Source organism: Simochromis diagramma, unplaced genomic scaffold (genome assembly GCF_900408965.1).
Source record: "Simochromis diagramma unplaced genomic scaffold, fSimDia1.1 OVJJ01000208.1, whole genome shotgun sequence".
NCBI classification, from domain to species: Eukaryota; Metazoa; Chordata; class Actinopteri; order Cichliformes; family Cichlidae; genus Simochromis; species Simochromis diagramma.
Genome location: NW_024386789.1, coordinates 1,929,239 through 1,954,457, shown reverse-complemented (window position 1 = coordinate 1,954,457; position 25,219 = coordinate 1,929,239). Strand labels below are relative to the sequence as shown.

The following is a 25,219-nucleotide window of genomic DNA, read 5'->3' as shown; positions in this document are numbered from 1 at the left end:
GAAATAGTTGTTTCATAGGCTACAAAAGTGTATTCACATTCCTGAAAAAGAAACGGATAATAACTTAAAAAATAAATCTTTAAAAACGTTTCGCAAGTGTCTTTTTCAAAAAAATAAATAAATTAAAAAAAAAAAAATCCAGCTCTTATAGCCAAGATCATCATTGCAACCGTGGCTGGCTCCATCTGGTGGCAGTACCCGGATGCACGACCTGGTCTCTCAGCAGTTCCTGAAATAGTCACGAAATGTCTATTGGACACGAATTTTCATGCATTTATGGATTTTAACCTAACTGAAAAAAAAATCGGGATCAAACGTGTGAATACGTGAGTAGTTTTCATAGGTCAGTCCATCGGGTTTTTTTTTTTTCAAATTATGGCTTTAACTACCATATTTGTGTTTTTGAGGTCTAAATTGCTATTTACAAGTTTGTAGTTTCTCCATGTCGATGTTTGTGTTAGTTTCAGAATCTTACGTGTGTGTGTGTGTGTGTGTGTGTGTGTGTGTGTGTGTGTGTGTGTGTGTGTGTGTGTGTGTGTGTGTGTGTGTGTGAAAACATCTTGTTGTTTAAGCCTTGTAGATAAAGGAACTACAGTACCCATAAACCCCATCGACCGAGGGGTTTATGGGTACAAGGCGTACAACTGAAAGTTTCGGAGCGTCCAGGTGGTAGTTATGCAGGTATGCAGTTAGTGGGGTTGGGTTAATTGGTGATTCTTAAATTGGTGTGAATGTGTTAAGCTCCAGTCTCCCTGACAGGATGAGTGAGAGACAATGGATGAGTAGTTCTGGGTAGTTTTTAATAATGTCTACTAACAGTATATCATATTTTAAATTATATATAATACATATACATAATGTTTCCTCTAACAGTTTCTGCCTGTGCAGGTTATTCATTCTGGACACACCAAAACCAAAGTGGGGGTACTTAATAATATAATTATTAACATATGTGTTATCATTTCCACTTGTCCCTTTTTATTTTTACTTTTTACGTGCATTATAAAACACTCAGTGGGTCAGTTTGAGCTCATTCATTATTATTGACTTCTTGACTGTTATTGACTCTTTTATCAGATGGATAAAAGAAGGTTGCTTTAAATGACATTGCAAGCCTAAAAGGAGATCAAATTCAAGGACTTGCTCAGCAGACTGTGAAACACTGGGACTTGAGTATATTCATTAAACATAGTAAGACAGCACTTTTGATAGCTCATTATAAGGAAGCAAACTGCTGCTGGTTGCCTGGCAATGATTAAACTACATCAGTTGAAGAACGGTAAGAATAGCTGAAAATATGCCACCATATCATGACTTTTCGCTTTTACCCTCTCTTAATTTTGAATATAGATGTTCCTGATTTAATATCTAGGATTTCTGGACAGTCCTACTTATGCTAGAAACTATATCCCATATACATAGATTCTTGATAAAGCTCAGAAAGCTCAGCCTTTTCTTGGTGGTGAATAACTTTGCTTCTTTAAATGATTAACCCACAGAGGGCACGTCTGTGGGGTTTGTGGCTCTGTTGCCCCAAATAGACTTTGGAAATTCTCAGGTCTCCTTGGCAGTCTCTTCAGAGATGTGTTGACTATCTTTTGTCGGTGTGGTCAAACATTTGCGACCGATAGCTTCTGTGGATGTGAACATTCCTTCCCTGTCTGAAGACAACAGGCTTTGTTTGAGGACTGCATGAAAAGCGAGAGGAGTGGACAGAAACAACGGCTGTGCATGGTTAGGCTCAAGGCACAGCCAGGATCACGGAGTCGACTCAACTCATTTATACAGAAGTCTTGGCTTCTTTCTTCATTTCTTTTTTCATGCTCACCATAAAAGAAGAGTTTAAGGAGGAGTTCAGACTGTGATAAAGGTAGAATCGGGCTATCACTATGGATACTTTTAGAAACAAAAAAAATTTGTGGACACTTTATGAGAAAGAGGTGCCACACAGCAGGTTTTGGTAAGTTTTTTTCCCCCTTGTTTGGTCTTGGCAAACATAAAAGATTATTTTTAATTAGGGATTGTTTTATGTAGAAAACCTGTTTTATAAACTTTGCACATTGATATGGATTTTCGTCACCTCTGGATAGTAGTGCCTGCTAACACATTCTTATATCTGATTCTGTCCTATATTTTCTAATAAGCTAAAAAAAAAAAAAAAAAACATTTTAACTTTCATTATTTGTACTTCATTCCATTTTTCCACCTTAAACAATTCATGAAAAGTCAATAGAAGCTGAACACTGGTATCAAACTTTCAAATAACTTCTTAAATTCACACATTTCTCCATTCCTTTCTCTTCCATCCACTCCACACAGTTTAAACTCAGAGACAACAGCTTCTTTATTACTTAATTATTTTATTGTTCCATTTGCTGATTGTAAGTAATGTGTATGATGTAAAGGACCACTCATGCATGCCCCAATGGACCAGGAAAAGACCTCACAATGGTAAGACGTGTGACTTATTGTTAGTTTCCCTTAGCAACAGGCCCACACCGGAGGTGCTGGTGGCAGGGAGCGCTTTTCTTAAAAACACATCCCCCTAACTTTACATATTCTTTCATTACTTATTCCCTTTATTTGAAAAAAAAAGTGTGTTATATCAAAACTACCACATGGGGGTGCTGCATTCATTCTGCAGTGAGCTTTTTACTAGCTGTCAGTGATGTAATGGCTTCAATAAAGAATCAGAAATAAAAAATAAAATAGGGGTTAGACACTGAACTTAACAGTTCTTTAATGCTTAAGAAATTATCATGTTTTTATGCTCAGTTAAGCTGGGGTGCTGCCTTATTGGAAATGTCCTCCACATTTTATTCTACGTCTTCTTTTTCGTTTCACTGATCATTGATGTGCTGCTTTCTGCAGTGATCCAGCCTGCGGTGTCAGTCCTGCAGAGAAACTGAGCCCAGAGCACCTACAGCTTCTGAGAAATGCTTTTACCTGTTCAAAGGCTGGACTTGAGACACAGGAACACAAGCTGAAGGGAAGCAATAGAGGTACAAGTGAAGAACGTGGATTGACGTTTGAGGAGTTTTGGGATGTTCTGAAGTCTGTCATCGGCCCAAATATTGAGGACACGTGGTGCAAGAGATTCTTTGATGAGGTAAAAAGTAATAAAGTTTTTTTTCATAAGTCTTGACAAAACTGGATGCGGGTTATATTGTAATCCACGATTTAAAAAAAAGTTTATAAAACAGCATCCTGTCAGTCTATTACTGGTTTGAAGTGACTGTCCTATTAAAAGACAACAGTGGCGTATTGCTGACTTGACTCTTACATTCTTCATGTCTAGGTAGATATCAGCTGCACTGGAAAAATAAAATGGCAGCAGCTGTGTTCCTACTTGCTTTTGGAGTACACTGAGCGACAGCGGGCCTCCAATCCCACAGCTGCTCTGCTGGAGGCCCAGCCTCAGATTAGACACTGCTCTCATAACAAGGTAACTCTGGTGCATCGTGGTCAGATGGTCTGATTTTTAGACATTTTTTAATTACTTACCAGAATTAGGCAACTACCTAGTCACAATTAACATTTAGAGAATTCAAGTTTCAAAAACCTCCCAAAAGCTGAGTGCAGCAGAAAAAAAAAAACAGTCTCAAAGCAAAACTGCTATCCAAATACTAAAATGAACAACATTATAATATGACTTAAACAAACTTGGGGAAAAGAAACTCAAATGGATTAGAGTATTTTGTATCTCTAAAGGAGAAACAGTTATAGAGAGTAAATGGTCAGTGACTCCAAGTTAGTATTTGGAAAAGGACATAAAACTTAAAACAATATGTAATCACTTTTTAAGAGTTTAATGGTATATTACAAAATGGAACATTTATATTTTACTACCCAGTAAAAAGAAATACAGAGGAAATGGAATTAACCATTAATAAATGATTTGTACAGTATAAATATATTAAAATGAATGACAACTTACTTAAATTGTAAATTGTTGTTGTATATTTAGACATTCAAATTATCTATCACTATCAGATATTTTAAAAGAAAAGAAAAAAAATTGTACAAAAATATTTATATGATCAATAAATAATTCAAATGGAAAATTGATTTATGGAAATCAATAAACAATAAGCACTCAATAAAAGTCTCTTTTGAAAACATTTTTCAATTAATTAGAAGTAAGATTTTTTTTTTTAAAGATTTATTTTTGAAAATGTAATTTAAAAGCGGCATACACATATACATTAATAGATATGATACCAAATATACTACTATTATTAATATAGGCTACTTTTTCTAATGTTAATGCTATATTTATTTCCTAAACGTTTGATGCTTTCTAATAGGTTGTTTATACTTTCATGTAAATAAAGTAGAAAATGTATCAAAATATTTTGGCATGCTGTGTATTTGTAGGAGATGAATATACAAGCTTCTTTACAAGCAAATCCAATACAGCAAGTCACTTTTACTTACTTTAAGCTAGTTTAACTAGTTTAAGCAAAATTTATTTGATGAATTAAATTACTACTTTCAATATAAAGATTATCACCCATATAAATAAAAAAAATCAACACTGCAGCACACTACAAAGCCTTTTTTTGTCTATTTAAAGCTTGAAAAGTCTTTATATTAAGGCCCATCAGTCAAACAATACTGTTTGGTCTGGGTCTAAACAGAACACGTTGTGTGTGACGTCTTCTTTTGCGCATGCGGGCCGCTTTGTGGGTTCACACTAGAGTGCGTTTGCTGTCACATTTTATTTGTAGTGTGAACAAGCAGACAAAAAAATCGGATTTGATCAAAAAATGGGAATTGAGCATTAAGACCTGCAGTGTGGCCTGTGAAGATATTCTCAAATATTATTATAGTATCATTCGCTACTTTTGGATTTCACCCTGCAGGAGTTAAGCAGGGCAGTTTGCCAAACCTTTTTAATAACTCTAGGGTTCATCAGGGTCTGTTAAATCTAACCAATGTAAGTATAAAAGAGTGCACTCAGCTGCTCCTATAAATTATAATGAATAAAGTGTTCCATTACTATAATAGATGAAAGATGAAGCATCTTAATTTTTCCATTTTTCTGCCCTGAGTTATATGTTATTTTCGACAACCATTACTTTTTTCCTCCTGTAACCTTTCTCTAATTAATTACACTTGTCTCATACTTATTGCTCTGCAGCGGGAGCCAACAGTTCGTGTGGTTGCTCTTTCCCATCCTCCTCCACTCCGCTATATTAGCGTCAGTAAGGGGGGTCAGATCACTGCCTGGAACAGCAGCCTACACACCCTCAAAACTTTAGGGGTGAGTGACATCATGTTGCTACTTTAATATCCACGTGGAATTACAGCACACTCACTCACGTTTTTCTATTTAAACCAGCTTGCTGGAGACCCAACAGAGGAAGTGGCAAACACAAGGAGATTCAGGGGTTGGACCACCGATGCGGTATACATGGGCAACGTCCACAAGATTGCCATAGCAACTGACTGCAGGGACTTGCGCTTTGTTACTATTTCTTCAAACTGTTTGTTGGAGGAAATTCACTTATATGGTACTTTTATTCCTAACAAAAACCAACTAAACCACGTGAAGCCGGAAATATTGTTAACTCTTTGTCCTATAATTGCTCCCAGGGTTTCGCAGTGTGCCGACCTGTCTGTGTTACTGGTATGATGTGCAGGTAGGACAACTGTTTGTGTGAGATGTTACTGTTTTAGCTGGATGTCTCCATTTGGAAAGCACTAAATGCATCACTTCAATCTAAAGGGTTTTCACTCCAAGAGTCTAGAACAGCCTCCTCTGCTGCTACTGGGGGATGAAAAAGGAGGAGTCCACCTGATGTGGTTCCTGAACTCATCCAAGGGACTTTTTAAGAAACCATCAAAGAGAGACAAAGGTCCACAAAGGATCTTTTTCCAAGTAGGTTTTCCCTCCTCTATTTACTGAATTCTGTTACAGAAGCATGGAAGCAAGAAGCTTTGAAGTGTTGCTGCTTACACTACAACTTTTCCTTAAACATCATTTGGACTCACTGTTTTTTCTTGTTTCACCCTCGTTCCTCACAGGATCTTGGTGAACACAGCGACATGGTGTCATATCAACATATCCCCAGCATCCACCAGGAACCAATTACCAGAGTAATGTTTGAACCCAGTGCCAATGTCATCATGACATCGTCAGAAAGTAACACCACATCTGTGGTCTTTATGAATGTGTCATTGAAGCAGGAGCCTTACATTTGGAAATTTAACCAGGTAATTAACAAGGTAACAAGGTCAGTTTGACTGATAATACACTCATTGGCCACTTCAAAAATACATTTTTCCAGCACCAGGTTGGACCACTTTTGTGAGCATTATTTATTTATAATATTTCATAATTATTGTAGTACTGAACATGTAATATGTCATCTGCAGTGAAAACAGTTGCTATAGCTTTCATTTTAATGTGGCCTCTACATGCTAGAGTGAGCCAAGCCAGGGTCAACTCCTTTGATGTCAGGAGATAAGCTCATTAACATTACCTGTTTTATTTTGAATAACAGGCCTCAACGGCTACATTTATTTTACCTGAAGAAATTAAATCAAATGTGTTCTTATCCTCCCCTTCGCCTTCTACATTTTAGTTGAATTGTTTTATTTATAAGATCTGGTAACATCACTGCCTGTTGTGGGCTATTGTTCACACAAAATACAGTTTGGCTCGAAGTAGCAAAAGTGAACTGTGATTAAAGGTCTGCATATATAAAATGTTAGCTTAATGTAGTTTCACTTTGGTCCGGTATAAAAATACAGAACATGTGATTGGGAAACTTTTATCTTTATTTCATATTTTATAAGTTTTTTTATAAATTACCAGTATGAACAAAAGGCACACTTTTACTTTGAAGGTGAATTGCTTCTTTTTCCTGTTTGTGACATTTTTGTTTAATTTTCACTGTGCAACTTGGAACAAAGAACAAGTAGTAAATTGTATTGCATGTCTCCATTCACAGCAACAGTAAGAACAGCAAAGTTGCAATTTGCAGTTTACATATTTGCATTATTGTCCTACTTACGCTAGACATGAAAGAAGGAAATGTCCCCAAAGGCTGGCATTTCTCTGTATACAATTTCAGCAACTTCAAATCAACTTCTCATGTTGTGGCTATTATTTATTGAAGATGTTAAAATATCCAGATGAGAGAAATATCTCTGTAGCCGCCTGTCAAATTTTTTGAAAAAGAAAAGTAGAGGAAATAGGCGGATTTTCATAGTAATCCACTTCTGATCTGGATCAATGTCAGTCAGACCTGTGTGTCACAGCACTGGGGACTGGGTGACACAGACCTACGAGGGCAGGTTGACATGTGAAAATAAACTCTGTTTAAGAGAGAAAGAGTTTTATATAGTATTAAATGTCCTAGTGTGACAGTGTTACAGTGTAGTAAATGCTGTTATAACTGGCCAGTTTTATCTAGAAGAGCAAACACAGCAGTATGCAGAAACAGACAGTGTCACCGGCTGCTATGAAAGGAGTAAAACTGGGTGGTGATGCTTCCTGTCACTCACAATGGGTTTGTTTGTTTTTTTGTTTGTTTTTTTGAAACCCAAGGTTTACTCTCCAAATAACTGTCTGAACATTGTAAAACAAAAATCTCAGTCATGTATCTTTGAAAGGAAAGAAGCATTTACCACCACTTCATTTATATTTTCACCTGCATAAAACACCATCTTCTGTATACTATACGATATTAATGCTTTTGCCTCATGTCAGGGAGCCAAGTGTTTCGACTACAACGCGTCCCTACAGTTGATGGTTACAGGAGGCTCTGACCGAAAAGTCAGACTGTGGTCACAATATGTGACTTCAAGTCCTGTGGCTACACTGCCAGGTCACCACACCACGGTACTAGATGTTGCGATTTACCAACATGTCGGGCAGATCTTCAGCTACTCTAGAGATGCTGTGAGTGAATTAGGATTTACCATAAATGCATACATAATTGTATATTTTATGTGAATATATGCTAGTAGAGCTTGTTTATGTTCAAATTAATGATGATGCATTTGTCTTCTTTTGCCAGGAACTGAGAGTTTGGGACATTTCTACCCATCAGTGTTTGAAAGTTCTCCGTCTGCAGTTTCCCTGTCTGCAACCAGGTCGCATCCCAGAACATGGAAATTTCCCCTTCCTGTTGCTTAGCCCTCCTCTTCCTGATGAGATGCAACCTCATTTAGTGGTGGCCTGCAAAGATTACCTGGCAGTGCTCAATCTGTCAGAAAAGAGAAGAGGAGGAGGTGGTTGGTTGACTGATGAGGAATTCAGGACAGAATTTAAACAGGGTCCATACCTCTCCTGTGCCTTGTACAACCCCACCCTGAGGCAGGTGGTGACTGGACATGCTGACTCATCAGTCTTTCTGTGGGATGTAGAGACAGGAAAGAGGCGGCTTTACATTTTAAATGCTCATGGAGAAGAGGTGCTCTCCTCTATGGCACTGGACTCCTCTCACAGAAGACTAATCACGGGAGCTCGTAATGGCACTATTAAGGTTCAATACATCTTATTACTTATTATTATATAGAGAAAGAAATTTGGCTGTAATGCATCAATGTGTAAAATACTTAAATCAGAGTGTTGGCCACTCCCCAAGCAGGTGTGGAATCTACTAAATGGCCTAAACTTACACAAGCTGGAGCCCGTCACCAACTCTGAAGTCACTGGGTTGACCTGCCTCCATGACAACCATTTACTGGCTGTGGGGTGGAACCAGTGCATCACTCAGTACAGCATTGCAGGAGACAAGGTAAAATCAAGGGTGCGTTAAAGTTATAATCCACAGTGTCACATAAATACAGTTTTAAGGGTTACTGAACACCAGGCTAGAAAACAATGTTTTTCTTCCCGCTCTAGTTTTGCAGAGAAGAAAGAAAACGTATTTTCAGGGAGGATTATAGTTTATCTTTCCATTCTAAAATATCCTAAAATTAAGATTGACTTGGTACTCTGGGTTTTACTATCCTTTTTCGGCTCTGTCTTTTGTCTTTTATCTAAAAAAAAGCTCCATGGATGCCATTTATACAGTCAACACCCATCCATCCATTTTCTTTACTGTTTCAGGGTCAAAGAGCCTATCTCAGGTGTCATAGGGTGAGAGAGGCCAGGTACACCTTGGACAGGTCACCAATCAATCACAAGGCAAACGGCAAAGAGAGACAAGCATTCACAAATGCACCTAAAATTATTATATTCAACGTAACTTATATGCAGCGTGTATATTCAACACAGCAAGAAACCAGCTGGCCTGTGGTTTTGACAGGGATAACTGTAAGTTTTCCAAAATCAGTAATGTCTAATCGTCACAGGAACACGCTGAATTTGTAGGCAAACAGCAGAATGTGAGCTACTGGAACTTTTCTGTTGTGGCTTGCAGTATTGACCAATCAGGTTTGATCAGGCATTGGTTAGGTGCAGATAAACAGTCCCGTAAAGAACAACAAGCACTGAGAGTTTGAAAGAAGAAGGCAGAATGTCCTATATCTTATGCTGCTTGTATGAATATATAGAAACATAGGTTAGGTGTGGTAGATGAAGCACGTAAGACAAACGTTACCCTCATCACCAAAATTCAACTGTACCGCGCACTAGTATTGTCCATTCTTCTCTATGGATCCGAGACCTGGGTCATCCTCAAGCACGACCTCAACAAGCTTGAGGTCTTCCACGTGCGCTGTTTGCATCAGATTCTCCGGGTGTCCCCCCGTGACCGTCTCAGCAACAGCACGATGCGTAGTCAATGTCACCATCAGCCTTAGATGGAAGAGCTGATCCAAAAGCGACGACTGCAATGGTTTGGCCACACACTAGGGAATCAAGCATGACGCTCCCAAGAAGACTTGGATCAAGCAAACTGAAGACGATCTTCAACAATGACGTCTAATCCTCAAGCAAGCAAAGGTCAAGGCCAGATCGCAAGTCCTGGAAGTGCATCGCTGACAAAGATGAGAACCCTGCGGCACCCACAGCGACGTATTGGCTTGGTGGACGACCTTCCCTGCCGACCGCCAGCTAGGGACAAAAGAAAAACAAAAGAAAAATAGTTGAAGCATGTGAGGGCTTTTCAAGCTCTCAAAACTACTGTGATCTGGATGACTGAGAACCTCCATAGGCAGCAAAAGACACGCTAAAATGTGTTCTCAGAACTATTTTGCTATAACTTAATAATGATTAACTTTTATATTTGCTTTTTAAATTTACCTGCATTTGTAACACTGACCTTCATCTCCACACTCTTAGTCATCTGAGGTAGCTGCTGGTTCTCAGATTGGAAAGGCAGTGAAAAAAATTCATTAGCTGTGGGTCAAGAAAGAACAACATAACAAAGTATTAAATGCATTACATAAACTTTTGATTGACAGGTGATTCTGGGTAATGCAGTCCACCCAAGAAGCTCAGATATATTAAGATGCTATAAAATTAGTCTCACAGAGTTTTAGCCTTGACATTTTTTTTTCTTGCTACAATTTCTTTCCCAGATGTTAAAAGCAGCGTGATGAGTCCTACACAAACAGCTGTCACCATAGTGACTAATCTAGTACAGACTCAGAAAACATTTGAGTGTTTTTCTTAAGAATGCCAACAACAACTTGGGCTTAAGAAGACTGTGGTCCAAATTAGGCTCAGAAAATATTTCCTCCAATAGTAACACTAACTTGTCCCATCATATTCAGTATAATAATTCAGAAGTCTTGTGTTTTCCTGTCAGTAGTGAAGAAAGTCTCTAAAGTCTTTTCAGCGCATAAATACAAACCCACATCCACCTACAGCTATGCATGCTGCTGCACAGGTCTCAGTGTATAAATATATAACAGTCTGCATTTGCACATTATTCTCAAGCTTCAAATTCTTGTGTTACATTTTACCTTTCAACCTTCAGCTGCCATCTGCTCTGTGGTTGGAGTCATCTGTTAAAGCGAACAGTAGTAGCACTGAGTATTTATGCTTCTGCAGCAGATTCTTAATGCTGCTTTTTTCCTTTCCTCCGCCCAGTTACATAATGTTTCTCACTGTAAAGTCCCTCACTTAAGCAGAACGTAGCTTGTCTGTTTCGTTATATATATTTTTCATTTCCAAAACCTAGAGGGGCAATCACAAATCAGTAAATTGCACTTATATATATGCATACGTTATATACGCCCCTGGTAAGTTCAAATTCTTCACACATCCATAATTTGTTTAAAAAAGTCTACTGCAACATGGTACACTTTTTTATGAGCAACCTGGGGAAGTAAGTAGAGCTTCTACAGAAGAGACAATTACAGGTTATTTCACCTCATTTATAAACACAGTTTATAATATGCACATAGTTATCATCATTTCAACCAAAATGCTTGTGCACTAAGCTGTGCTTTATTTTTCTTTTACTCGTGCACTGAAGGACTTGAAGGTGAGAGCAGACACGTCCTGGAAGTCCAGCGGTGTCCACAAATCAGACATCTTGGCTGTGTGTCAGTGCTCCGCACTGAGCGTTGTTGCTACAGCCAGTTATGATGGAGAGGTAGTGATCTGGAGCATGGAGACACAAGGACCGATGCTCCACCTGCAGAGAGGGACGCAGGCACGGTAAGGAGATGCAGCTCCGAGTGCTGTCTTGCAGTCAGTGAGGGTTTACTATTAAACTTGATGTGTATGACTTGCAGGTTTTGACACGAAACAAATCAGCATGGATCAGTTTACTAATGATTTATCTACTAATTTACATCGTGTTTCTTGTATCCCAGATCAAATTTTGTTGCTGGCGTGGTAAAAAATTATTTATCTTTGGCTCTCTGCAGTCTTTATTGACGATAACACACAATAAAAGCTTAGATTAACAAATGTTTAAATGACATGCAGATTATTATTGAAATATCAAATAGATGTAAAATGTCAGAACTCAAAAAAGGTATTCCTTTTATCATCATGCATGAATGATAAAGGTATAAAAGAATAAGTAATTAAAGTAACGAAGACATAATCAAACTAATTTCTCATGACATTTTCCTGACAGTTAATTAAATGATGAATAAATGAAGTCAAGTATCTTGCATCCTTAGCTGATAGTGACATATTCATGATTAGGGATGGGTATCGTTTAGGTTTTATCCGATACCGGTGCCAAACCGGTACTTTTGAAACGGTGCCAGTGCTTAAATGGTGCTCAAACCGGTGCTTAAAGAATGGTGAACACAAAATTGGTCCAAAAACCTCTCATGTTCAGCTGTTTTTTTTGTAAAAAGATAACAATGTTAGCCTTTTCTGCAGCTATGGGGCATATATGGTATCACTCTTGGCTGGAAGCAGTGCTTAAACAATGGAAAAAACACGAACTTTGTCCAAAAACCTCTCATGTTTAACTGTTTTCCACTTTTTCTTTGGTCATTTTAGCCTTTTTGGACAGGGTGCAGGGAGTATCTGCCATCAAACAAGAAGACAGCCGCATGTAGCTATGATGATGTTTGCTAGTTCACCTTACATGCATTCATGTAATAACGTGGTTAGCCTACTCAACATAAATTACACATAAACAACATTAAGCTACTCACGCAGAGAAGAACGGCTGCTGCTGCCATCATCATCCGTCATCATTTCTGCTACACTGGCAGGGCTAGGGGCCAGGACTCTCCTCTTCGGGTTTTTGGGGGATGTTGCTAACTCCGGGTCCGATAACAGGCACCACACCCGCAGTAGATGTGCTCGGTGTGAGGTCTCGCAGCAAGCTATCAAATACAGCGCATTTTTCGGCTTTTAAAAAAAACGCTATGCGTTGCCAGGTGTTTCAAGGTGTTACCTCCTTTGCACAATATCACAGTATCAGCTTCAAAGCACTTGTTGCAGGCTGCTGAGTTTGCATATTTTGCTGTGAAGTAAAGCCAGACTTTTGACCGCTTGGCCTTGGGCATTTTTAATCTGTAGCTCTGCTCTAAAAGAACGTACGTACCTGGGCCCGCCTACTATCCTAGCAAATGTAAAATGATTGGCTAGAATCCAAAGTGTATCACAGCTCAGGAAAAAAAAGCACCGAAATAAAGCACCGAAATGTGCGCTGCTTTTCGGTCTGGTTACTACCGTTTATGTCAGAACACCGGATACCGGTACCCATCCCTATTCATGATTGTGGTTTTCTTTCTGCTTGCGTGGGTCCAGGTCAGCTCTCCCCGTGGATAGCATCTTGTTCCTTCAGCATCGAGCTGGCAGGAAACAATTAAGAAACAAGGGTGTCCTAGTGTCATCCCAGGGTGGTTGGCTGTGCTTTTGGAGCATCACTGATGACAATCACAGTTATGGTGAGTGGGATGCACAAGAAAAAGCTTAAAGAAGAGATTGATGTGAGGTCCTTTAAAAAAAAGATGCTGCAGTAGAAAACATTAATCTAAGATAAAAACTCTTAATCATCCGTCACTTCTAATTCTCCTCCTCCCATAAGAAGGATTTACAAACAGCCCTTGCAAGCAGTGACAGTTAGGCTGAACTGTCGACTTGGCTGCCAGCCGGTACCATTCCTGGCAGCCCACAACTATGTCTCTTTCCAGATCCCATCTGTGTTTAGTGGTGTGGGATTCATGCACTGTAACCACTGCATATGGGTACAGGCTTGCATGAGTGCATTTGAGTGAACTGTATGTCTGTATAGATTTATATATGTATCTATGTGTCTGTGCATGCTTCCAGCAGAGAGGGGGATTTGAAATCATGACATAAGAGGAATGCAGGTGACAACTAAAATCTGTTGAAGGGTTTGCAGTTTGTCTCAGAAGTACTTTTGTTATTGAAGTGAAGAAAGAATTCTTGAAAATGGTACAAAAGCAGAATATAAATAGATTTGCTTGCATGCACTTTTGAGTGAACCAGCAGACTTTTTAACTGCCTATAAAGATATATCCAAGCCTATTGTTACAAGCAAATTTCTTTTAGATTGTACTTAGTACTTTATGCTTGGATGAGTTTACAAGCACAAGTCTATTTTTTCTGTGTTTTTTCCCTCCAGGTCATTTCTACGCTCCAGAGCAGCCAGGTGAGCGTGTGCTTAGCCTGAACTCAGATCAGTCTAAAAACACCATTCTGGTCTCAGGTGACACAACGGGCTCACTTCAGATTTGGGACATTTCTTCCTTTGCAGTGGACATCCAACCTGAGGTGTGCTGGGAATAAGATTGCACCTGGTGCAATGCACCTCGTATCCCCATATACTTGACATATTTTTCTTCATACAGGCAACTTGTGAACAACCTCCACTGCTGCAATCTTGGAGGGCTCACAAAAGGGCTTTGATATGTGTGGAAGTCCTTGAAGTGTTTGACAGACTGTTTGTCCTGACAGCATCAGTTGATGGTTCTGCTGGACTATGGACAGAGGACGGCAATCATGTGGGGTTTTTTGGGCAAGAGGTGACGTGGAATATCGCTGACCCAGGAACTTATCATAGGTAGGTAAACTGGCTTGTGTCTTTTTTAACATTTCTCAGCACGTTACCTTCATTAATTATTTAAAAAAAACACATAAAGAATTACAGAGAGCATTTTTGGATGATGGTTCTGGATCTGCTATTTGAGTTATTTTGGCTTGCTTCCTCTGCAATCTGCTTTGCAACCCATCTCCTCCATTTCATGCTGTTCATGCTGTATCCAACTTAATCAATGTCAGGTCTACCGTGCATTCCCATGCCCCTGCTCATTTCTGCATCTTTCCATGCTTGTGCATGGTATGGTGGCAGGTCCCAGCAGAGGGCCGTACATCCAGATATAAACAGCTGTAGATGGAAATAAAATTTTTATTGTGACTAGTGGTCTTGACAGAAATGTGTTTAATACACACGGGGGAAGAGGTCAGTAGAGAGAAAATAAAATTGAGCCAAAACGTCACTCCTTGTTCATTAGAGGCAATAAATGCTAAAAGTGATTGCACACGTAATAATTTGAAGCACAATTTTTATTATACATGCCAAGTTTCAAGATGAGGCTTGCAAACATGGCAGTCTTTTGAGATTAGATCATTCAAGAGTATCAACAGCTAGAAGAGTGGCAAATTAAAACTGCCAGTATCAAACAGAAGACAAGTCCAATAAGTGATAATATCAACAGTGAAGGGTTTGTACCAAATCTAATATAAGTATGAAATGTAAGAAATGTACGTCATGATTGAACATGTTCTCCAAAATAAACTTCCCTCACTGTTCCACAAACATTTGAGTCTTTAATAAAAACTTCATTTTGGTTAAAGGTCGTAAACTCTGGCTTGGCTCACATCTTTGCTCTCTGTATTTCTGTCACATGCTGGGTAACATGGACCATGAAGGAGAGAGCTGTCAGGAATAATTTAATTTCAGGGGATGGAAAAAGCACAGTTAAAGTTAAAGACAGAGTCAGCACATGCTTAGAAATATAAATAAATGTCTGCAAAAACCTCACCGAGGAGCAAAATCATGACAACAGTATTGTTTAACTTATGGAGAGTGTACATTTAATGTCTGTGTGAGGAAGAGAGTGACAGAGCCAAAGTGTAAATAGAGTGCTGCAGGGATGGTGGTTTTTTTCATTAGTCATTGTTTCATATAAAAAAAGGAGACTTTTTCGTAGGTTTTTAAATTTAGAATAAGCTTTATGTGAAGTTTGTGACATTTACAACAAGATCATCTTCATGAATTATCACCAATATTAGGCTATAAATAAGCACATCTGGAGATAAAAAATCTTGGATGCAGTAAAACTTGCAGTTGCTCCAATAGTAGAAACAAACAAGCTCACAGCCTTTTTTTCCACCTTCATAAGATCCAAGGGGTGGGGGGGGGGGGGTTAGGAGTGAGGCCACTTTTAGTGATAAGTAGTGACCACCGACAATATAAAACCTGGATGTAACTTCCAGGTCTGTCTGAAGACCAACTATTAGATGTGGTTGCAAAAAACAGAATCAATGGGAAAATGGACTGTTTTGGACTATTTTCTAGAAAGGTTCAGTCACTAATTTTGGGTCACATTGAATAAAAAAACAAAACAAAACAAAAAAAACTTGCTTTGTAAACACAGTACTAGCTTCTTGCTTGTCAATCGTTGTGATTGACAAGCGAGAAAATAGTACTGTGTTTACAAAGCATGCACAGACACATATACCAGGGCCAATGAGCGTGGAGTTCCACAGTTACACCCGCCCTTTCTAATCACATGTAGAAAACCAACACGGTGACAGAGGAAATGCTCATCATAGCAGTAATTACTAATAATTATTTGCATATGTGCATTGTGAAATTTATGTAGCAGCTTGCTACTATAACATTAAGTAATAACTTACCATGTGGCCATCTTTTATATATAGTCAATGACTGCGATGATGTTTAATAGGCCTAATAACATCCATAGCCTCATTTAGCCACTTCTTTTTTTTTCTTTTGTTTTTTTTTAGCAAACTACAGGTTTGGGAAGTGTAAAAGATTTAAAATTGTGTTTGTTTTGTTTTTATAGATTTTATATTATAGAACAAAATTGGAAAATCTCCTACATTTTTATTAAAGACAGACCTTATTTCAGACAGAGAAATTAATAATAATAATAATAATAAAAGCCTATTAACTTTGATACAACAGAACTTGAAGTGGAAAATAATAACTCAGTTCTGAGTTTTAGCACTCATTCAAGCAGCTTCTTGTCAGTTATACTTTTTATATGGATGGTACTTCACCACTCTCTGCTGCTGCCACTTTGGCTTCAAATTCTGTGGGTGGTTTAATCAGCAACCCACAGAGCACTAGACAACACGCAAGTGTCCTTTAGCATACTCTGGTTGTAAGGGCAGGTTCACAAAGCAGCTTACATGTTTGCTTACCAGGTTTTAACCCAGCAGTATGACCAGGATTTTTCCATCATTCCAGCCCAGCAAGCTCAACGAGGAAGTAATGTAACACACCATACCTCATTCAACCACAGTGTAGGTCATACTATGCATATAGCTGCACAGACTGAGACCTAGGAAACAGTTTTCTTCCATTCGAGTCATCCTAGCTGACTAAACCTTTATAGCCCTAATTAATAGAGTTGGATTTTTAAAATATAGTACCCACCTCAGCAATGATTATAAACATGTACAGAAGTGACAGCTACTGACATAAGGCACCATCCTTTGAACAACCGAATTCGAAACAACTCTTTAGGGCATTTTTACTGTGCAGCCATAAATCAAACACTGGCTCCCTAAATTGTCACTGAGTTATTGTAACTTTGAGAATTCATCTTTTATATCTGACACAGCAAGTGTAAACATCGTAACTTCACATTATAGCAGTTTTTCATGTATGTAACTGCGTCACAGATGATACCAATTAACTTTTAAAGTATCTTTAGCCTCATTTCACCACTAATGTCAACTGCTTATCACAATAAAAATGCTCTGCCGGCACTTATTAGCTTGTAAAGTTGTGAAGTTGAAATCTTGCATATGTTGAAGTCATTATGTCAGTTTTAACTCATCCACTAAAGCAGCGCACGCACAAACACACACACAGACACACACAGAAGGAGCACACAGAGTACTCAAATGCTTCACCACAGAGATCGAGAGCAGTAACAGCTCTGGTCTGAATCAAATCTAACAACAAACATCCTCACAGATATCGGCCTCTGTGACAAATCTTCATCCAAAAGGATCACTGACCCATGTCTTGTCTATCAGGAGCTTGACATGCATGAAATTGGCAAACCCATATCTCAAGTAAACACTGGTATTGTTTTGCTCTGACACTCTCAGGAACACACGGAACAATCTGAGAGAAGAGAGGAGGACTGAAGATGAAAATATGGAAGCCAGTGACGTCCAAAGTCAAGTACCTGACCCTACTAGCCGTGATCAGATTTCACAGGAAGAATGGTGTTCTGAAGGTAAACACACACACACACAATCAAGGCCGTTTCCAGTAACATTTGGCTACCCCTTCCAGTAATTAGCCATTTCATCAGATAACCTTCTGCACACATATGTGAGTTTGCACAGCTGCTGCTGACAATGTTCATAAAAAAGGGGTTAAACAGTGCAGGTCAGGATGACCTTCTAAGCTAATCTAACCTGATACTCAGATTCTATCATGTCCAATTTCTCCACATTATGAAGAGAAGAGTCAGAGCATTCTTCACATTCTCCTCCTGCAAAGTTTGGAGCTCGGCTCTGGAACATTTGGGCAATGTTCTCCTTTAGACACACAGGCCAGAATGTTTTTTCTTTAAAAAAACCACAAATACTCAAGGTTGGTGTGTGAGGGTGTGTATCTGCAAGACGTTTCCTACACTTTCCTCTCACAGTCTGCCATTGCTCAGGACTTGCCAAAATAAGCGATTAGCTGTGCTTTTTCTGCACACACACCCAGGCAGACATACACATGTATGCTTTTACCCACTTTTCTTTGTCTTTTGTCATCCATCCTCTTTCAGCTTCATCCACCCAAGCAGGAGTGAATGACCACGAGCAACCTCAGCAGCCTATGGTAACCTGGGAGGACAACATCAGCTGCTGCTGAGTGCATTTGTCATATTTAGCCCTATTGTTTAGCTACCCCTCCCTCATGCAAACACAGTTTTTCATCCTCCATCTGTACCTGTCTATGCGTATCTCAGTATTCATGTGAGGACCTCTGCCAGACAGTAGCTTTGTGTTACGAGAGGAGAGGACTCTTTGAGGACATCGACCACAGCAATCGCTGCTGATTGGCTGTTTCTTGTCTCTTCAGACTCAGGTGGTCCTGCTGGTGAGATTTGTGCTGATTACTTGATCTTATCCCCTCTCTTCTGCTCCTGCTAGCTTCATGAATACCTTCTTTTATGTTCTGTTGGTGTCTTGTGTCTGCAGTAAGAAATAACTCATCTTTTTCATCCTTTTTCTATCCACTCTGTCCCAGACAAATGCCAAAAATTCTGCAAATCGAACTTACAAGAATAGTTCCACATTTTTGGAAATTCATTGTTGCCAAATGTTCCATGAGAAGATTAATATTGTCCATTGCTATTCTAAAAATATTAAGCTACAGCAACCAAATAGCTGAACTTTTCATAAAAGCTGTGTGAATTTGGAAGCTCTCTCCAAAGGTAACAAAATGTGCTCAATGAACCAATAATGCTCACTAGTTAACACATCAGCTTGGTGATCTGTACCTTGGTTGGGGAATTACTAGAAAACTGCTGGTGTTTTGTTTGAGGGTTTGTTTGTTTTTTTTACAGTCTTTATGGTAAAAATAGTTTGGTATACTAGACTAGAATGAGGACAAATGATGCCCTGTCCAACCATGTCAAAGTCTGTAGTTCTTCAAAGCAGCCAAACCTCATGGTGTGGTGAAAGGCAGCAGTCATAAACAAGAAAGAATACGTGATATAGTTTAAATGCTGGAAATTTTTAAACACTCTCACCTGGAAAACATTCATAGTACTGCATTTGTTTGTTTGTTTTTAAATGGGACGATGTTCAAAATACAGATATAAAATATGTTCAAACCCTGGGTTCCTATATTTTACAATTATTTGACCATTCACTAATCACTAATCACGCCTGGCTGTTGCTTCTTGTTGTCATGGCAATATGACCATCACCCTCACCCATGTCACGTGTAGCTTGCTTTTTGGAAAATGAGAATATACACTCATAGGGCATTTTATTAAATACACCTTGCTAGTACTGGGTTGGACCCGTTTTGCCTTCAGAACTGCTGGAATTCAACAGGGTGCTGGAAACATTCCTCTGAGATTTTTGTCCATATCAACACGACAGCATCATGAAGGTGCTGCAGATTTCTTAGCTAAATATCTTTGATGTAAAACTCCTGTTCCACCACATCCTAAAGGTGCTCTGTTGGACTGGATCTGGTAAGTGTGGAAGCCATTTAAGTACAGTGAACTGACTGTCACATTCAAGAAACCAGTTTGAGATGATGTGAACTGACATGACATGTTATCCTGCTGGAAACAGCCTGGAGAAGATGGCTACTCTGTGATCATAAAGAGATGACCGTGTTCAGCAACAATATGGAGGATATTGGACCAAGAGGGACCAAAAATTTGCCAGGAAAATATTGATACGAGGCAGGATGAAGTTCTGACCCCACCATCTGAATGTCACAGCAGAAATCAAGACTCATCAGAGTCTCAGCTTCCTCTTCTGTGGTAACATCAGTGATATTTGGTGTAGTCTTCTGCTGCTGTAGCTCATTATGTCGTGTATTCAGGGACGCTCTTCTTACCTTGGTTGTAACAAGTGTTTTTTTGAGTTACTGTTGCCGTCCCATCAGCTTGAAGAAGTCTGGCTATTGTCCTCTGATCCTGCATCAACAGGACATCAAGTGTCGCTAAATGGATATTTTCTCTTTCTTGAAGCATCCTCTGTAAACCTGAGAGATGGTTGTGTTGGAAACTCCCAGTAGATCAGTAGTTTCTGAAACACTCAGAGCAGCCTGTCTGGCACACACAACCATGCCACGTTTATATTCACTTAAATCACCTTTCCTCTCCAGTCTGATGCTCGGTTTGAATTTCAGTATGTTGTCTTGACCATGTCTACATGTTTAAATGCAAAAAGTTGCTGCCATGTGATGACTAGATATTTGTATTAATTTATATTACAGCAGGTGAACAGACAAGGCTTCCAGATCTGAAAAGTAAGGCCAAAGTGGAAGTGGCATAAACATGCATTCGTTGTCCAGCAGGGGGCGACTCCTCTTCTTTCTAATTGTCTTGAAGTTTATGAAAAAATGCACCCACTGTTCATGTTTCTCTAATTATGTTGTGCTTTCATTTGCTAATTTCAAGTTGCATTGAACACGATGTGTGAATTATGGTTCCATGTAGAGCAAAACAGACAATAAAATGGGGTATATTATAGATCACAGCTACTGTAGCTTTGTAGTCTAGGTTTCTGGACAACACAGATATACTGGTCAGCATTGGTCAGCACATGCAGCTATAAAAGACTCGATCAATTTTGCAGGAATGCGACAGCTCGGTTTCACCTCCTTTTTAACCGAAGTCAGTCTAAAGTTTTCCAAAAGAGCTTGATTGATGGGAAAGTAAAATGGGACGGAAACAGAAGCAAGAAATGAGTTCTGCTACTCTATTTAGGATGCATCTGGTGAGAAATTTGTCTTTTCTGATTTTCTTGCTTTTCTCCCTCTGTTGATCTTCTTCATCCTCTCTCGCCCTCTTCTTCTTCTGCCAGCCCTGTCCCTTTCATAAAACTACCACATTGTGCATTTGTGGCCTAGACATGGAGGATGTTTTTTCCTGTAGCTGCCAGTTCAGTTCATGTGGACTGACCGTTGAGAGGTCAAGAAGAAGGAGCCCTGCACTGATTAATCTAACGTCTTTATTTGTGATCTGAATTAAGAATGCTGAAAAATGTCTTCACGATATCGATCTGTGAAGTCTTATATTTGTGTTTTCTGATATTGAAAAGTCTGGTTTTGATTTTTTTCTTCTTTTCTTTCACTCATTCCTTCTCCAGGAGGCTTTATTGAAGATTTGCCCACATCGGCTGTGTGTTTTATCAAAATTTGACTGGCAGCTCAAAGCTCAGCGTGCAGCGTCTGAAAGAAAAAAGTGAGTCAGATGTAGAAAGAGATTCAAACGTGAACATTGTTCCTCTGTGTTCCTTTTATGAAGTTATTTTGAAACAGCAAATTGAATATGTCCTTTTGAATATGCGATGAACTCACTGTGCTGGAAGGATTTTCAGTGTCACTGCACTTTCTCTTCTGCATTTCATATGCTGTATTATTTTTTTTGCCCTTTGTCCCTCGCTTTCAGCTTTCATCTTATTCCACTTTAATGTTTGCAAACTAATGTCTGTTGTTTGGCCCATTTATTCATAATATACTTCTTTTATATGCAAAAAGAAAAAAATACACGTTGGGAAATATCAACACTGTGATGGTGGTGTGCTAGCCTAGCATAGTGGAGTGTAAATTATGTAAATGGCTTGCCTGGCTCTGTGCAACAGTATTGAAATTTGCCTAATCAGCACCTCTAAAAGCTCACAATGTGTAACAATGAGAAATAACTTTATGGAGGTTGGGGTGGGATTGTTCTCTGTGCTATTCTTGTTTTTGTTTTTTGAGTGGGTGCAACTTATAGTCGTCCTCCCAGGAAATGACTATACTGTATTTCCGTTTGTGTTTGTATCTATTTCCCATTTTCCTAGCAAAATATGAAGAAATGATGCGCTTTTGTACAGTATAGTGGGATGCTTAGCATTTTGTTACCTTTGGAAAAAGCTGAGCTGTTTCGCTGTAATTCCCCACTTTATGCTAAGCTATAGCAAAAAGAATGATATATAACTATGGAAGGACAGAGAGCTGAAGTAGTTTTAAATGAAGTCTAGCTGTCTGACTTGTTGCAGCTCTTTGCAGATAATTTGAAGCTTCCTGATATGATACTTCTAGGTCATCCAAACAGTCATCTAGACAGGAAAACATCAGAGCCATCGCATCGCTTTATCTCAACAAAAGCCACCCTGTACTTATCATCACAGTTTGGCTAAATTGCAGAAATTGGTGACACAAGACTCAATGTCCTATTTTCATGTGTTTTCTTCATACATTCGATTTTGAAACATCTTTGCACGCACTTTTCCTGTTATTGAAGAACTGGGTTAGTTTAAGTACCGGTATGGATATTCAAGCGGGGGTGGAGGCATGCTCAGAGCTTTTTCCCTAGTGTGCTTCCCGGGGATAAATGCGAACAGACACAGCTTGGACAAACAGGGCAAGTCATCCGCAGAGCATTTTGCCCCCTCCAGCATCTTCAAGTCAACAGTGCATGAGTGAACTCCACCAAATGTGTTGTCAGAAATATCTCCAGCCTGCTCATGAACACGGATGGTTTGATTTTAAGTCATTACAACTTAACGTTCCTGTCTTTTTTATGCGTTGGCATAAAAGCATAAATATGGCTTGAATTTCATTTTGTTGCCTTGAAAGCTTCCCATAAGACTGTTGCCTTAAAAGTTAAGTACAACCGGGAGAAACTTAAATAGATGATTTATTCAGTTATGAAAAATGTGACCTCTCCTTGTACTCTTTACGCAAATGCGTAATGTAAAAATACAATACTGTGCAAAAGTCTTGAGCCACTCTCATTTGTTTAGGAGGTGTTGCTTTTAGCAATAGTTCTCCAAATGTTCTGAAAGTCTTTCGAAGGTTTTATTTGGACATTGACTGCTTTTTCACTCATTTTCAGTTGAGTCCTCGTACCTGGCCATCTTCAGAGTAACTTTCATTTTTTTTTATTTCAAGCATAAAAAAAACTTTTTTTTCTCCTGACTCTGTAAAAATTGTCAAAGATAAAAAGAGTTTGATCAGCATAAAATAATATTATTACACCAACAAGAGGATTTAAAGCATGGTGTGCAGTGTGTTCTTAAAAAAATTTGAGGAGACTGGAGAAATGGAGGGCAAAAGAAGTAGTGGTAGAAAACACAAATGTTGAGTTTTCAGGGCAGTTTCTGTGTTATGAATACAAATAAACCCAGACACATTCATTTGTCTTATGGAGTCCATGCTTTCCTGGGTCAGGGCTGTTCTGGCAGCGCAAGTTCATGTTTCTTGTAATTCTGCATACTTCTGGCCTATAATACATCTACTACAGATTAACAGTATCTGAAAGTCATGTTCTTAAAAGATAGAAAAACAAATCCAGCAAATGCCTGACACAGGCCCTGAGAGATGCATCTGGTCCTTCAGCTGATCCATCTACTGTTCATTGAAGACTCACCAGAAATGGTCTCAGTGGAAGGGTGGCTGTCAAGAAGCCATTTTTAAGGAAGGAAAACGGGGAGAAAAGGCTGAGGGATGCCAAATTACACAAGAACAGAGTGTCTGCAGCCATCTCTAAGACACGACGGAGGCTCTGTTGTGGTTTGGGGCTCTATCTCAGCCAGTGGTGGAGATGTTAAAATTGATGGAATTATAGAATCGGAAAAGTACCATCAGATTTTGATCCACCATGCAATACCATTTGACTGGCAATGGCTTCGTTTTTCAGCATGACAATGATGCCAAGCACATCACCAGTGAAGAAAAGAAAAGAAACATGACATAAAATACAAGAACGCTTGCCTGAGAGACTTCAGGCTGTGTTGAAGAATAAACGTAGTCATGCCAATTCTTGGCTTTCAATGTTAGAATTGTACAAACTATATTTTTCCCTTATATATTGTATTTCCATGCAAGTTTGTGTTGCACCTATTTCTCATTTTCCTTGCAAAACATAAAGGAATGAGTGGTTTTAGAAATGGTGGCACAAAACTTTTGCATAGTATTGTGTCTGCTTTTAGACAACAGCATCCCCTTTTCTTTGACTCGTAAAAAAGACCAAAAAAAAAAGGAAACTGTGGTTGTAGTGGCAAAGCTCATCTACAGTCTGGCTAATTGGCAGGTTAAAGCTTCCTGTCACTGATTTCCAACATCAGCAACAGCTTCTCTCGCCCTGCTTTCTCTTCTGAGAGGGTAAAACACCCTGGAGAGCTGCTCCCAGACATCAACACATCACTTTGCCAGAATTCCACACACACACAAACACATACAGCCAAGCAGACAACAGATGTTCCAAAATACCACAACAGTGCCGATGCAGGCTGGGAAAAGCCCTGTGAGGTTTACATTGCTTCACTATAAAGCTGCCTAGGGCTTTTACGGTTGACGTGAGCGACAAGCAGACTTTGTGAGTCAGGAATCAGGAAGACAAAGAATAAGGAAAAAGTGTCCTAACACAGTGAGGTACTGGATTTCTTTTCATTTCCTCATTTCAAGTTGTGCAACAACTTCTTTTTTCCCCTCCTGCGCTGCCTTTTACGAACGTTTGTATCAGTGTGGTTCAGGGCAAGAGAGGTGAAGGAGTCGTGTGTGGGAACTACAGCAGGAAGGAAAGCGCAGCTGGGAGTTTTTGCCTGGAGCGAGACAGACTGGAGGTCTGTAGCATAAAAGGAGGCAAAAATAGAGGCAACATAAAGAAGAAAAGGAGAGAGAAAGAAACGAGCAAGGAGTGCAGACGATGAAGAGAAGATGAGAGGACGTAATGAGCTTTGACAAGAAGTGAAAGTGGACTTCATGAGGAGGAGTAGAGTGGAGACAAGAAGATAACATAAGGAAGGGAAACTTTCCTCCACACCCCTCTTGGGGGAAAAAAGAAAAAGAAAGGATGGCAAGGCAAATAACACAGTCACGCCACCTTAACTCATTTCTACACCTGTGCATTTTAAACGTGCAGATTTAAATCT

At 39.2% G+C, this 25,219-nt stretch overlaps 1 protein-coding gene and 1 long non-coding RNA gene across 5 annotated transcripts; one reads left to right on the top strand and one right to left on the bottom strand.

Moving 5' to 3' along the window:
* The first annotated feature begins 15 nt into the window (after positions 1–15).
* On the top strand, positions 16–25,128 carry LOC120728408 (WD repeat-containing protein 49). Of its 3 annotated transcripts, XM_040023281.1 has the most exons (19): positions 16–1,960; positions 2,872–3,109; positions 3,299–3,445; positions 5,144–5,266; positions 5,345–5,516; positions 5,599–5,645; positions 5,732–5,884; positions 6,031–6,219; positions 7,721–7,912; positions 8,031–8,498; positions 8,604–8,753; positions 11,385–11,569; positions 13,133–13,272; positions 13,974–14,122; positions 14,200–14,411; positions 17,720–17,850; positions 18,397–18,449; positions 18,580–18,710; positions 21,449–25,128. In XM_040023281.1, exons 1-18 carry the CDS (start codon positions 1,890–1,892, stop codon positions 18,667–18,669), a joined length of 2,910 nt encoding a protein of 969 aa, XP_039879215.1. In that variant the 5' UTR covers positions 16–1,889; the 3' UTR covers positions 18,670–18,710; positions 21,449–25,128. The 3 variants fall into 3 exon arrangements, with proteins under 3 accessions (XP_039879215.1, XP_039879214.1, XP_039879216.1); XM_040023280.1 differs by having other exon boundaries at positions 18,580–25,128; XM_040023282.1 differs by lacking the exons at positions 17,720–17,850; positions 18,397–18,449; positions 18,580–18,710; positions 21,449–25,128 and having other exon boundaries at positions 14,200–14,415.
* On the bottom strand, positions 8,107–12,588 carry LOC120728413. Of its 2 annotated transcripts, none has more exons than XR_005694715.1 (7): positions 12,532–12,588; positions 11,372–11,546; positions 10,870–10,911; positions 10,205–10,300; positions 8,635–10,015; positions 8,298–8,366; positions 8,107–8,219 (listed from the first exon to the last, which is right to left on the bottom strand). It is a non-coding gene; the product is annotated as an uncharacterized LOC120728413 (long non-coding RNA). The 2 variants fall into 2 exon arrangements; XR_005694714.1 differs by having other exon boundaries at positions 10,224–10,300.
* Positions 25,129–25,219: the final 91 nt, after the last annotated feature.